The following is a 14,920-nucleotide window of genomic DNA, read 5'->3' as shown; positions in this document are numbered from 1 at the left end:
GATTTGTCCAGATTCATCAGAGGAATCACTATGGCAGCTATAGCCTTACAAGATATATTTCTTAAATAGTTAAGATGTGAAATTCAAAATGACTCCTTGATCTGTGGTTTGGAGAGTAGATGTTGGGTTAGCAGGCATGAAAACTACATGAAATGTACATCTCCAGAGCTCTTGGGTAACCAGGAGCATTATCAGTGAACAGTAATATTTTTTTTTAAAGATTTTATTTATTTATTTGACAGACAGAGATCACAAGTAGGCAGAGAAGCAGGCAGAGAGAGAGAGGAGGAAGCAGGCTCCCCGCTGAGCAGAGAGCCCGATGTGGGACTCGATCCCAGGACCCTGAGATCATGACTTGAGCCGAAGGCAGTGGCTTAAACGACTGAGCCACCCAGGCAAAAATATGGAACGCTTCACGAATTTGCGTGTCATGTGAACAGTAATATTTTGAAAGGAGTCTTTTTTCTGAGCTATAGATTTCAACAGTGTCCTTAAAATAACAATAAACCATGCTGTAAACAGATGTGCTGTCATCCAGGCTTTGTTCCATTTATAGAGAACAGAGTAGATTTAGCATAATTCCTAAGGACCATAGGATTTTCAGAATGGTAAATGAGCATTGGCTTTAATTTAAAGTCACCAGCTGCATTAGCCTGTAACAAGAGCATTTGCCTGTTCTTGGAACCTTTTTTTTTTTTTTTATAAGGTTTTGTTTATTTGACAGAGATCACAAGCAGGCAGAGACTGAGGGGAAAGCAGGCTCCCTGCTGAGCAGAGAGCCTGATTGGGGGTGGGGGGCTTGATCCCAGAACCCTGAGATCATGACATAGTCAAAGGTAGAGGCTTAACCCACTGAGCCACCCAGGCAACCCCCTGGAACCTTTGAAGTCAGGCATCAGCGCTTTCTAGCTATCTAAGTTCTAGACGGTATCTCCAATAAAAGGCTGCTTCACCTACATTGAAAATATGTTGTTGATTGTAGCCACCTTCATTAATTATCTAAGCTTGATCTTCTAGGTAACTTGCCGCAGATTGTATATCAGCACTTGTTGTTTCACCCTTCACTTTTATGGTATGGAGATAGCTTTTTTCCTTAAACCTTATTAACCAACCTCTGCTAGACTTTTCTTAGCTTTTTCAGCTCTCTCTCGGCTTTCATGGAATTGAAGAGAGTTAGGGCCTTGCCCTTGGGTTAGGCTTTGGTTTAAGGGAATGCTGTGGCGGATTTGAGCTTCTATCCGGACCACTCAGACTTTTTCCATATCAATAATAAGACCATTTTGCTTTCTTATCATTCATGTGTTCACTGGAGTAGCACTTTTAATTTCCTTCAAGAACTTTTCCTTTGCACCCACAAATTGGCTAACTGTTTTGCATAAAACACAGGCTACCTACAGCCTGTCTCAGTTTTGGCATGCCTTCCTCACTAAGTTTAATTATTTCTAGTTGGATTTGAAGTGAGAGACAAGTGACATCTTTTCACTTGAACCCTTAGAACCCGTGGTAGGGTTATTAATTGGCCTGATATCAGTATTGTTGTGTTTTAGGGAATAGGGAGGCCAGAGAAGGAAAGAGACTGGGAATGGCTGGTTGGTGGAAAAAGTCAGAACACACACGTTTATCAATTGCATTTGCTGTCTTATATGAATGTGGTTCGTGGTGCCATAGAACAGTTACAGTAGTAACATCAGAGATCACTGGTCACAGATCACCATAACAAACATAATAATGAAAAATTTAGAAATACTGCAGGAATTACCAAAATATAATACAAAGACATGAAGTGAGTGAATGCTGTTGGAGAAATGGCACCCATATAGATTTAATCTTCAATTTCTAAAGCACAATAAAATGAGGCATGCATGTAAAATGATTTAGAAAAATTGATAAGTTATTTTAAACAGGACAGTGTTAGAAAGGGGACATTCTAGAAGTGTGATTTATTTTAATATATATTATATACTGTAATATATCTACAAGAAGATTAAGACTATGGCAAAAACAAAACAAAACAAAAAAACCTTCAGAAGAAACAGTGTAAAAGTAAGCCCTAAAAATAGAAGAAAGATTCTGTATTTTGTCTTAGGTGCTTGTAATTCATAACATAGTACCCACTTCTGGATTCACTGCTGACCTCAGGTTTGCTCACTGATTTCTACAACCAGTCAGTGCCTTTATTGTGTTTGACAAGAATTTCTAAGGCCACCAAGCTATTTGCAACAGGTCATTGCTTCTAAAGCTTGCATTTTAAAAAATTTATTATTATTACTTTTTTATTTGACAGAGATCACAAGTAGGCAGAGAGGCAGGCAGAGAGAGAGAGAGAGAGGAGGAAGCAGGCTCCCCACTGAACAGAGAGCCGGATGCAGGACTTGATCCCAGGACCCTGGGATCATGACCTGAGCCGAAGGCAGAGGCTTTAACCCACTGAGCCACCCAGGCACCCCTTGCATTTTTATTTTTATTTCAAGATTTTATCCATTCATTTATTAAGGGAGAGAGAGCATGAGCAGGAGTCAGGGGCAGAAGCAGGCTCCCCGATGAGCCAGGAGCCGAATGCTGGGCTCAATCCCAGGACCCTGGAATCATGACCTGAGCCTAAGGTAGCCACTTAACTGACTGAGCCATCCAGTGCCTCCAAAAGCTTGCATTTTTAGAAGTGTGGCTTGATTTCCATTGAAGTCAGTTTTCTCTTAAAAAAAAAAAAAAAGTCATACAGATTAAGGAGGAAGATTGAGTAAATTGTATAAAGCAGCTTATTTCTGATTAAGGTATGTTAAGGTGTTACTTAATGTTTTTGTTTTTTAGTGTGGATATATTAAAGTCTCCAACACTCTTGACTGCAAAATATTGACGTTTTATGTATATACAGGGAATCAAGTAGTTCATAAATTATAATAATTTAAGATTCTGTCTAAAGCTTAAAATTTTAGTAATAACAAATCCTATAAACTTTAGGTTTTATCATATAATGTGTTGTAAAGAGTTGTCATCAAATCGATTCACAATTATGTTTTAGAAATGTCTTAGACATAAACAGGATTACCTTTATGTAACAAAAAAAAAGAGAACAGGTAAATTATTTGAAAACTGTTGATCATTTATCCTAGTAGTATATGGAGGCAATTTTGTGGCAAGATGTGGTAACATTTTCTTCCTCTTCAACCCTAATTGTTTTCTTTTTCATTGTGGCATATAGTTAGCCCTTGGAGGACAGAAAAAGACAAAGAATTAGTGTGTGTGTATCCATCCATCCCTGTTTTGGTCCTCCCCTCCCACGTTTTTTGTTTTTGTTTTTGTTTTCCTATGAGTGTTCCTTTGGAGACCATACAATTAAGAATAATTTAATCTCCCCTTACAGATATAGTTAAAATACCTTCTCATGGGAAAAAATCTCTGTTTTCAGTCTTAACTTCTAACCAGAAATTTTGAAAATGTGTCCCTTGTATTTTTATAATCTCTAAACTACCATTGTGAATATAACTAAGTATTTTGATTGTATTTATGTTTCTTATTTCATGGAAAGGATAAAACATTTAGTTCTAGAATCCTATACTGTTTGTAGAACCTTCTGGATATTAGATAATTTGTTATTTTCTTACGTTCTTAAGATGAGATGATGATGCTGTGAGAATGGATGGTATTGAAAACATGAAAAATGTGGGAAACTGTGGTGGTGTTTTCATTTTATGCATAAACTTTTTTTTTCTTTTTGAGGTTTATTTATTTATTTGAGAGAGATGGTGTGTGAGAGAGATCTCAGTGGTAGAGAGGGAGAAGCAGTCTGTCCATCAAGCAAGAAGCCTGATGAGGGCTCAATCCCAGGACCCTGAGATCATGACCAGAGCCAAAATCAGCCACCCAACTGAGCCACCCAGCTGCCCCAGAAAAATTATTTTTAGAGGAAAAACATAAATATATCAAAATAGTTCTTGTGGGCGTTGACTGAAATTGGTTTGTTTGGATCAATGTGGGGTAAAGACCATTCATCATTTTTAAAATTTTTGTTTCTAAGTAAAAATAAAATGAATGATGAGAATATTACTTAAAAATTATAAAATATTGAAATGTTAGAGTTTGCTATTTTCCCTTTTACAAGAATCATTTTTTAACCAATAAAAAATACACCGAAACATTATTTAAAATATTTAAATATTTAAATATTAAACATTAATATTAAATATTAAATATTATTTAAAATATTTATTTAACATTATTTAAAATATTTAAATATTAAAACATTAAATATTAATATTAAATATTAAATAATAAAATATTTAAATTTAATATTAAATTAAAATTATCTAAAATCACTCCCATTTCCAGAACTGTTTAATGGTATTAATTGAAAACAGAATTTCATGGTATTGATTATATCATTTCTATTAAGAAATTATTAGAAATGAGGGTCACCTGGGTGGCTCAGTCATTAGGCATCTGCCTTGGGCTCCGGTCATGATCCTGAGGTCCTGGGATCCTGCTCTGCATCAGGCTCTCTGCTCAGCAGGGAGCCTGCTTCTCCCTCTCCCACTCCCCTTGTTTGTGTTCCTTCTCTCTGTGTGTCTCTGTTAAATGGGTGAATAAAATAAAATAAATAATAAATAATAAAATAAAAGAAAAAATTATTAGAAATTAGACTTTTCCCAGACTTCCCACATGGTTTCAGAACATAAATAATTGAGCCATAAGGAACGTATATCATATTATTTACTTGATTATACGAACAAGGCAAGAATTGTATGGATAATAGAAAACAGTAGCCCATTTTCTCTTTCTGCCATTTGAATCTTTATAATTTTGTTTTTTGAAAGATAGAAATTCTATTTTTTGTTTGTTTAAATCATAGTCTCAATTCTAGGCCTCTGAATTAACCAAAACTAAGCAGGAATTATGAATCATGATCTATTTATTTTAATTATGTAAAATGTTTATATATCAATATTATATATGTAGAGAAATTTAAAAATTAATCTCTGGCGTTCTTAATAAATCAGACATATGAAGCATAGGATTTTTTAAAAATTAAAAAAATATATTTTTATTCTCATTCCAGTACTTTTTGGGGAAATACGAACGTAAATAAAATGTAAAGAAAATCCATCTCTGTGCTTTACCTGGAAGTAAAATCAGAAATCTCCTTAGTATTTTTCCTCTCTACCTTCATATTCCAGTAGAAATTGTATTTTCATATCTGCCACAATTTATTATTTCACAGAAAAATACAAGCCACACAGATCTTTTACTTGGTGTGGACACAAATGGAATTAACATTTACAGCATCAGGTTGTTTTTTTGTTTTTTTTTCCTCCTAGTAAATCTTTTGTTTTTATGCTACCTATAAGACATATACTTTATTTATTTAGTTAGTTAGTTAGTTGACATAGACTGTATTATTTGTTTCAGGGGTATAGGTCTGTGATCATCAGTCTTACATATAATACCAGTGAAGCATAAGATTAATGTTGGAACACTATATTTAGGAAAATTTTTATTTTTCAGTGCGTGTACCTATTTTTACCCTCCTGTGAAGTTTACAGATGTGGTTGGTACCAGTCTTGGTATTTGATGAGTGTAATCCTCATTGACCTAAGAGAGTAAACCTTATGTTTCAAAGTGGGTGATTTTTCTACTTCAAAAACAGATACATTATTATATTTGGAACATAGTACAGGGATACATCAATATATTTTTTTCTTTAATTATTTTTTTTTTTAAGATTTTATTTACTTACTTGACAGAGAGAGATCACAAGCAGACAGGCAGGCAGAGAGAGAGAGAGGGAAGTAGGCTCGCCACTGAGCAGAGAGCCTGATGCGGGACTCGATCCCAGGACCCTGAGATCATGACCTGAGCCGAAGGCAGCAGCTCAACCCACTGAGCCACCCAGGCGCCCCTATTTTTTTCTTTAATTATTAATGTAAGGGTTTAGTCATTGAGTTATTTTCCTGTGCTCATGAATATATATGCATATATATATTCATAACATATATATGTGTGTCTGTAATCATTCTATTACATTCCATAGATGTGTACATATGTACGTGTGTGTATACACATATAAAATGCAGCCATTTATGGAAATAGAGTTTGTAGTCAATTTGCCATCACATTGCATTGCCTTTTGCACCAGTAATTTATTTGTTCTTATTTTAAATTATGGGTAGACAGACTACCACCACAGGCCAAATCCAGCCTGCCTCCTGTTTTTTGTTGTGTTGTTTTTTTTTTTTAAATTTTATTTATTTATTTGACAGACAGAGATCACAAGCAGGCAGAGAGGCAGGCAGAGAGAGAGAGGAGGAAGCAGGCTCCCTCCCCGCTGAGCAGAGAGCCCTATACGGGCCTCTATCCCAAGACCCTGAGATCATGACCCGAGCGGAAGGCAGAGGCCTTAACCCACTGAGCCACCCAGGTGCCCCTGCCTCCTGTTTTTATAGAGCCTTTTACTTTTTTTTTTTTTTTTCATTTTGCTGGTAAGATATATAGGCCTTTTGCATTTTTAAACAGGAAAAAAGTCCTAAGAAAAATAATACATCATAACACCTGAACATTTTCTAAAATTCAAGCTTCATAGAATGCCAATGAATAGTTATTAGAATACAGCCATGCCCGTTCATTTATATATTGTTTATGGTATTCTTTGGCAGCTTTTGGTACTACAATTCAGAGTTGAGTACTTACAGTAGAGATAGTATGTCCTTGAAAGCCTAACTTATTTATTCTCTGGCCCTTTATAGGAAAAGTTGGCAGACTTTTTTGCTAATCCTTGGTTTAAATCATGAAAATACATGGAAGCTGTCATTGGTAGATTTAATTAAACTGCAGATGGTTTAGACAACTGCTCTTTGAACATCTTTTTAGTGACTCTTAGACTAAGTAGGTTTCCTGTTCCAGTAAATCCTAACAAAGTGGATTCTTTTTAAGTTATACAGGAATTGCTATGATAGTAATGGGTGTCACTCTTGACCTATATGGACTTAACATTCATGTTTTTTTTTTTTTCTTTTCTTTTTTTTTAACATTCATGTTTTGAACTGTTAGTTAGCAACCCCAGGGATCTAAGGACAAGCAATCATTTATAGTTTTGCTAAAGTGTGAATTTAAATCATGACTGTGGGAAAATGGCATGGCAATGCATATTTAATTACCTAACCTGATAGTCAAGATACAGGTAGTTACTTTTATGATAACTCTTAATAAAATACAGTCAAATGTGATTTTTTATGGGGAAATTTATGTAATATGAAGGGATTTAAGAGGTCATGACAAAGGTCAAAGATTTTATTACAGGGAGAAAAATCATTCCATTACTAAGCCACATGTCAGTAAAAGCAGGTATTAGGTTATTGTTTATTAGAAATTGTCCAAAGTGAGAGAAAGTTGGTTTCGAAATACTTCTTGAAAGTGCTATTCTAGGGGGCACCTGGGTGGCTCAGTTAAACATTTGCCTTCTGCGTAGGTCATGATCCCAGATTCTGGGATCAAGCCCCTAGTCAGGCTCCCTGCTCAGTGGAAATCTCCTTCTCCCCTGCCCCTCCCCCTGCTCATGTGCTCTCACTCTCTTGCTCAAAGTCTCTTCTCCCTCTCATAAGTAAATAAAATCTTTTAAAAAAAGGGGGGGTGGCTATCCTAGACATCAGTTAGGACTTTAGAGCAAATCTCTGACATCTCCTAAGCCATTTAGCTCAGTCACCTAGATAGAAACTAACAACTGGTATATTATTCTCTAATTCAAGCCTCCATTGGCTGTTCTGTCAGTAGCATCCAGAGAATATATGACATAAAAAAAATATTTGTTGAACCAGTAAGGAGCACTTTGTCATAGTAAGACATATCATTCCCTTATTATCTTAGAAAATTTGTTACATGTATTATGATCACACTGTCATAATACTCCTATCATTAAACCTAGTCAGGACTGTCTAAATTATCTTAGTGCCATAATCTTACTTTTTTATACTATTGTAATTGTTACTTATTTTCCTTTGAACTGGAATGAACTAGAGAATCACCTAAAAAATAAAGTTAGTACAGTAGTCTTACTATCCAGAATACAGTACAGACTACAGTAGAAATACAGGAGCACCTGGATGGTTGAGTCAGTTAAGCAAGTTCAACTTTTGATTTCTGCTCAGGTCATGATCTCACAGTTGTGGGATCAAGCTCTGCATTGGTCTCCATATTCACTGGGGAGCCTGCTTGAGATTCTCTCTTTCCATCTCCCTATGCACCTCCCCCCGTTTGCTCACACACTTTACCTCTCTCAAATAAATAAATAGATAAATTTTTTTAAAAAGAAATACCTATTACTTACAGAGCACTATTCATAAAGAAGTACTTCAGTAACAATGTGGCTATCATATGCTTGGGTTTTCATTGATTTAGTAATACCATGGATAATTCAGAATTGGATGTATTAAGAAAATTAGTTTCAGTTATTTTTAAAAGTCTTACTAGGAAAAAGTATTCATTAAGGTGGAAAGAGGCATATATAGATGCTTTATAGATGAAGAAATTGATATTTAGAAATTTGAACTTCTATAAAGTCATTTCAGTAAATTTAAGTTACCAATTTGTTGTTGTTGTTGTAGTTTTAAGATTTTATTTATTTGAGAGGGTGACAGAGGAGGAGGAACAGACTCCACACTGAGCAGGGAGCCTGACTCTGGGCTGGATCCCAGGACCCTGGGATCATGACCTGAGCTGAAGGCAGGAGGACCCTGGACTCCTGATCTCATGGTTGTGAGTTCAAGCCCCTTGTTGGGTATAGGGAGTGCTTACAAATAAAATTTTAAAGAAAAAGAAAGAAAGTGAATGGGTCACTGTTGAGGAAGTGTTTGTACGTTTAGTCATGTTGGTAATGTAGCCCATTACCTAACTTTTAAAATAAATGATATATAAATAAATGTTGAACAATTTTTTTATCCCAATAGGTTTTTTATTTAATATGTAAACTCTACACCCAGTGTGGGGCTTGAACTCATGACCCCAAGATCAAGCATCACATGCTCTACCAATTGAGCAGTGAGGCACCCGTAATTCCAATACTTTTAAACTGTAAAATATCAATACAGGAGATTGGTCTTATAGAGCATACCTGTACCTTTCTACAAAGTATTGTCAGTGCTGCTTTAATAGCAATTTATTAAACCCTTCCACCCCACTGACACCCATATGATTGTGTGGTTTTCTAGACAAATGCCCATCTTTTTGCCAGTTAAATGTCTAGAATAAGAGAAGAATGGTTGTAATAAAGGTAGGTGTTTAGGGAAGACTCATAACTACAGAAACAAAATCAGAATGCAAATGTTTTAAGGAGTATAGGGTAGGAAGGTGATTGGGCTTACATTTGTTTAACTTAAGTTAAGCTTGGATCTGTATGTGGAAGTTAAAGTAAGAAAGAACTTGATGGCTGGTCAGAGCTGTCTGGGAATGGTAATGGTTTTCCTTGGGAAATAGAATGTTTCCTGTGTTCTGTCTATCATAGACACACCTGGTGTGCATCAAGAGGTTTAGAATCTGAACTTTACCTTGTATTTTCTGTTCCTATGATGAAGAGGTTACCTTGAGTGGGCAGTGCATTCATTATTAACGGGGTGTGGAGAAAAGGGATTCTAGAATGTTTCTTTACCATGGACACTTTTCCCCCCAGATGACAGATTTTACCTACTTTTGTATGATACTTTCCCACTCCAGTATTTCCTTCTATAAAGTAGCATTTCTTATATATTTTCCAGGGAATATAGTTGTTAACTTTGCAGTCCTTTATTTCTTCCCTCTTGGTGTTTGCTAGGTATAAATGATATATCAGGGTATTCACAACACTATTATTGTAAAAATGCCTATTAGTCCCTTACAGTAGTGATAAGATGAGAAGAAGCAGCTTTATTTAGGATAAACTTTGGAGTAGAAGAGTGAAGTATGACCTACATGATTAGGGGTCCTTCTTTGTACTCTTCAGATACTTTTTGACTTTTCCAAATTGCCACATTATTTTAATTCATCAGATAGAATTCCCTTCACTTAGCTCCCTTCTGTTCACTGGTTTCCATGATCTGCCAGTCCACTTTTATAAGGGCCCCCAATTGACAGTGCTGCTTTGTTGTTCTTCCCAGCTCTACTCTAGGGCTCCTGCCGCTGATCTCAAATGCAGGAGCAGCAGAGGTGCTTTGAGAGAGAGAGAACAGAATGTCAAAGAGTCCAGCGGGGGACCAACAGATTGTGGGAAACCATGTGACTGTGTGATTCACATCTCCAAGGAGAGAGAACCGGTTGTTTCTGTGTCTAGATCCACCCTGTTATGAGGATAATACCATCAATAATGTAATTTTGATTGCCTGGATGCTTTGACACTGGCTTGAAAAAATAAAACTTAACAGTAAAGTTACTGGTCAGATGAGTTTGAGTAGAACTGAATTGGAAGACATTTAAATCAAGATAGTAGATAATGACTTTTGTAGTTTAAAACTCAAGCATTTTAGGCATATGGAAAGAGAGGGAATTCATCTATGTGTATATGTATTGTCACTAAAATATTCACCTTGATTCTTTTGCTACCAACCTTAGATGACCTGATGCTATTTGGTTTGTATATTGCTTCTCATCATGAAACTCTTAAAAATATGACTTATCTAAGGCCACTCTTAAAGTTAGAAAACACATTAGTAGATTTCAGATTTTTGTCTTTAGGCCATTGTTGTCAAGGATCAAATCTTAACACGGGTTAATTTCTTATGCTCTGTTATTATGTAATTGCTAATGAACTATATAACTTAATGAATTTGTGTTTTTGCATATATTTAGATAAAGGAATTTTCTTCAATCCCTAGAAAATATAGGAGGGAGAGTTTGTAACATTAATGTTAGGACAGCATAACATGGACCTTTTTTTTAATCTGTAATTCTAGGACGACATAGACAGCTTAAACCCAGTTCTCAGGGACAACCCGCAACTTCAGGAAGAAGTGAAAGTCTGGGTAAAGGAACAAAAGGTTCAGGAGATTTTTATGCAAGGTAACTATTTTGAAGTTATGCATTAAGTTTTTTTGTTTTTTGTTTTTTGTTTTTGAACTGGGCAGTTTTTCATGTTTGGTTTTGTTTGTTCAGTTACATGCAATGTTAATAGAAGACCAGTTTAATATTTTGAGCTCTATCCAGTCCAGGGAGAATAATAGCAAAATCATAATTTCAGTAGAAAATTGATAACTTCACCAGTTTATTACCTAACAGGACCTAACTGACTGGCATGAAATTATAATAACCACACACAGGTGTTTTGTTGGTAGGAAAATTTCCATATTACAGAAAACAGTTAGGTGTGTCCTTCCTGGAAAAGGAAACATTGTTTGCAGTTGAGGATTGCCCAAAGCCAAAATTAATTTCCTTTGAAGAATGCTGTTAGTATCTGATAAAAATGCTATTTCAGTTCACCGACTTTAGCAATGACCATAATACTAGTTATAGTTTTGTTTCCTTTTTTTAGTAAGTTATATATTTGTCTATAACATGTGACTTCCAAACCAGTGAGTTTTTATGTAATTCCTAGTGATTTCTTTTTCTGTCAGTAGAATCATTTATTGTAAGCTTTTTTTGTAAATCGAATTGAAACTGGGAATAGTATGGTTTGAAGTACTGATATTTTGTTGAATGTTTTTAAAAAGGAATTTTGTTGTTAAATACTCATAGTCAAATTCCATGTCATTTAATTTCAGCATTAATAATCTCTAAGGTGTAGCAGTGGCTCTTTTGCTCTTTTGCTTTTTTAATGGGTATTTATAGCAGCAGATCATCTACTTATTAAATTCTTCTTAGGCTAAATATTCTTTAAAATTTAATACAGAGAATATGAAAAATGTACAGAAATAGAATATTTCATTAAACTTCCATGTGCCTATCTTCCAGCCCCAACAAACTGTGGTCCCGCCCCGTCCACACTACTGTTTACATCCATCAAATTTCAGACATCAAATTCCATCTTTTTTTTTTTTTTAAGATTTTATTTATTTATTTGACAGAGAGAGAGAGATCACAAGTAGGCAGAGAGGCGGGCAGATCGAGAACCAGGAAAGCAGGCTCCCTGATGAGCAGAGAGCCTGATGCGGTGCTCAATCCCAGGTCCCTGAGACCATGACCTGAGCTGAAGGCAGAGGCTTAACCCACTAAGCCATCCAAATGCCCCTAATTCTATTTTTTTTTTTTTTTTTAAAGATTTTTACTAATTTATTTGAGAGAGAGAGAGACAGTGTGAGAGAGCATGAGAGGGGAGAAGGTCAGAGGGAGAAGCAGAGTCCCCATGGAGCTGAGAGCCTGAGGATGTGGGACTCGATCCCAGGACTCCAGGATCATGACCTGGCCTGAAGGCAGTTGCTTAACCAGCTGAGCCACCCAGGTGCCCCAGTTCTATCTATTTTTAAACAAAGCCACCATACCATTATTGTGGCCCCCAAATTAATATTTCTTTAATATGAAATACTGGATACTCAGCTTCAAATTTCCATTTATTTCATAAATGCCTTGAATGATTTTTAATAGGATTGACTTATTATTATTATTATTATTATTATTATTAATTTATTTATCTTAAATCAGGAGATCTAAAAGAATGTCCACAGTTTAATTGGTTGATATGTCCCATCATTTTTTTTCCTCCTTTCTTTGAAATTTATTGAAGATACCAGGCTAATATTTTCTTTAGCAACTTTCATTTCCTTATCATATTCTTAGAGGTGAAAAATTGAGGTGATGTAGTTCCTGTCCATCCTAAGCAGAATTATTATATGTGGCTGACTCCAAGTTTTGTTTTGTGGTAGGAATGAGACAGTTAAGAATTGAAAATTGTGCCAGTGGAAATTGAAAATTGGTCATGTTTGGAGTTACTCTGTAAGCTTTTGCTATAATACATTTTTAGAGTCTTTTATTCTTCCATAGTTAGAAAAGACTAGAGTTTGTATAATTGATTATCATGGTGCTGAATATATTTAATTTGTAGGTCAAATGGAATATTTTCTACACATTTGTTAATTGACTTATAGCCTGATACTGGCAGAGACTTTTTTTTCCACTGGTAAATAAATATTAAACTATTAATTGGTATGTTAAATGGCTTGTAACTGTCAAAGAAAGCATCAACCTAGGAATCAGAAAAATAGATTCATTCCTAGCTTTTTCACTTAAAATTTAATTTAACCTAGCAAGCTCACTTTCTTAATTTTTATAAAAGGAAAAATGATATTAATTGAAGGAGATTAAATAAGCACTAGCACTTTGTAAATTGTTCATATGTAATACCATCATCAAGGTGATGACAGTATTTTCTACCCCACCCCTCATAGTTCTTGTTAAACTTTCAAGTATCAGCTATCATTCTAGTACTTGAATTGAAGAAATTTTTATCTTCTATTATTCTCTCCCCTGAGTGACTTTTTTTTAAATAGGCGTATTTGAATATATGCAGGTACATATCTTTTATTATTTACTCCTTCCCTTTAAAAAGTGAGTTTAATCCAAAAGTACACGATACTTCTTTATTTAAAAACATTTTAGTGCCATATTTCAAATTCACTTAATAGTCTCTGTATGTTGTAAGACTTTGGCAGCTTTCTCTGGGTCTCAGAAGAATTAATTTATAGTTGTTATGGTAGAGTTTTGGCAACTTACAAAATTCAGATAGTAAATTACAAATTACCTTTCCATTTCAGCCAAGTAGCAGTCCTGTATGTACCCCAAACCTATTGGGTAGCTTTGCAAACTTGTGATTTTCTTGACCACGCTAACTTCACATTTTGTATTTAACTCATGATCCCAAAAACATTCTTTCTGACTTAAAATACTTTATTTCTATTGAATTAGGAGATATATGTGTAGTAGAATGAGTTCAGTGTTAACTTCACAGTGATCTTGCTCTGAAGTATGTATGTATCACTTCTAATACATTTTTTTGAAAACTGGTACTTGAATAAGATTATTACTCCTCTATCACAAAGCTCATGTTTCTCTTTCAATGAAAATGTCTCCATATAAGATACCCCTATTTCTTGTGTGTGTGTGTTTTTTTAAGGTCCTTATTCCTTAAATGGCTACAGAGTGAGAGTATATAGACAAGACTCTGCCACCCAGTGGTTTACTGGCATAATTACTCATCATGATCTCTTCACTCGCACCATGATCGTTATGAATGATCAGGTAAATAGTCCAATTAATATTTTTGGAGATATTGATAATGCAGATATGGTTCGGCAGGTTAACACTAAATAATTTTCATCTCTAGGTTTTTTTGTAGTCAGACATTCCTAATAAGTTTAATGTTAGAGGTCATTTTAGGTCACAGGGAGATTAATGATGACAAATTTATTTCAGCAATGATTAGCTAAGTCCAAAATAGAAGCATCAAACTCTAATTGATTAGTCTTTTTTTTTAATCCTTAGGTGAACTAAAATTTTCTCTTAAAATCTTGTTTTTTCTGTTTCCAGTAATAAATTTCCCAAGTAATTGCTTTTCACTAATGAAAACTAATGCACACCACTGTAGGTCTTATCAAATCAAGTTTCATAGCTGGTATGCTCCCTTAAGTTTTATGGTGAGTATTAAGGACACAAAATTCATCTGAAATTTTAAAGAGCAATGTGAATGTCTTGATTTTTAAATCTTTCAAAGCTGTGGGTTATTTACCAAAAAGGAAAAAAAAGAAATTTACGCCTTCCAAATCGAGTGCCCCGTTGAAAACAAGCCAAATGCTTTGGGTTAAAATTTTAGCCAAAATACTGAATAAATTATATTGTTTGGTTGTATTTAATTTTTTTCCTAAAAGGGTGATAAACTTCTTGGGAAACTTAGAATTGCCTTTTGTTTTTAAAGGAGTTGCTTCTTTAAACTGTCTTTTAAAAATTACTATTATTTGTATTCATTTGTACATTTTTTGTC

General features: G+C 34.8%; 1 protein-coding gene across 7 annotated transcripts in view; it reads left to right on the top strand.

The window, feature by feature from the left end:
* Positions 1–14,920, top strand: part of JMJD1C (jumonji domain containing 1C) — a 318,317-nt gene that overhangs the window by 257,985 nt on the left and 45,412 nt on the right. For all 7 annotated transcript variants that reach the window (XR_006821311.1, XM_046027799.1, XM_046027795.1 and 4 more), the window contains 2 exons: positions 10,908–11,013; positions 14,057–14,181. Coding sequence is in view for 6 of the 7 variants with exons in the window: in XM_046027795.1 (XP_045883751.1) it covers positions 10,908–11,013; positions 14,057–14,181 (231 nt within the window). In the remaining variant the exon portion in view is untranslated. The remainder of the gene's footprint in view (positions 1–10,907; positions 11,014–14,056; positions 14,182–14,920) is intronic.

Source organism: Meles meles, chromosome 13 (assembly GCF_922984935.1).
Source record: "Meles meles chromosome 13, mMelMel3.1 paternal haplotype, whole genome shotgun sequence".
In the NCBI taxonomy this organism is placed as follows: Eukaryota; Metazoa; Chordata; class Mammalia; order Carnivora; family Mustelidae; genus Meles; species Meles meles.
The sequence above is the reverse complement of the archived record's forward strand: the minus strand, read 5'-3'. Positions and strand labels throughout refer to the sequence as shown.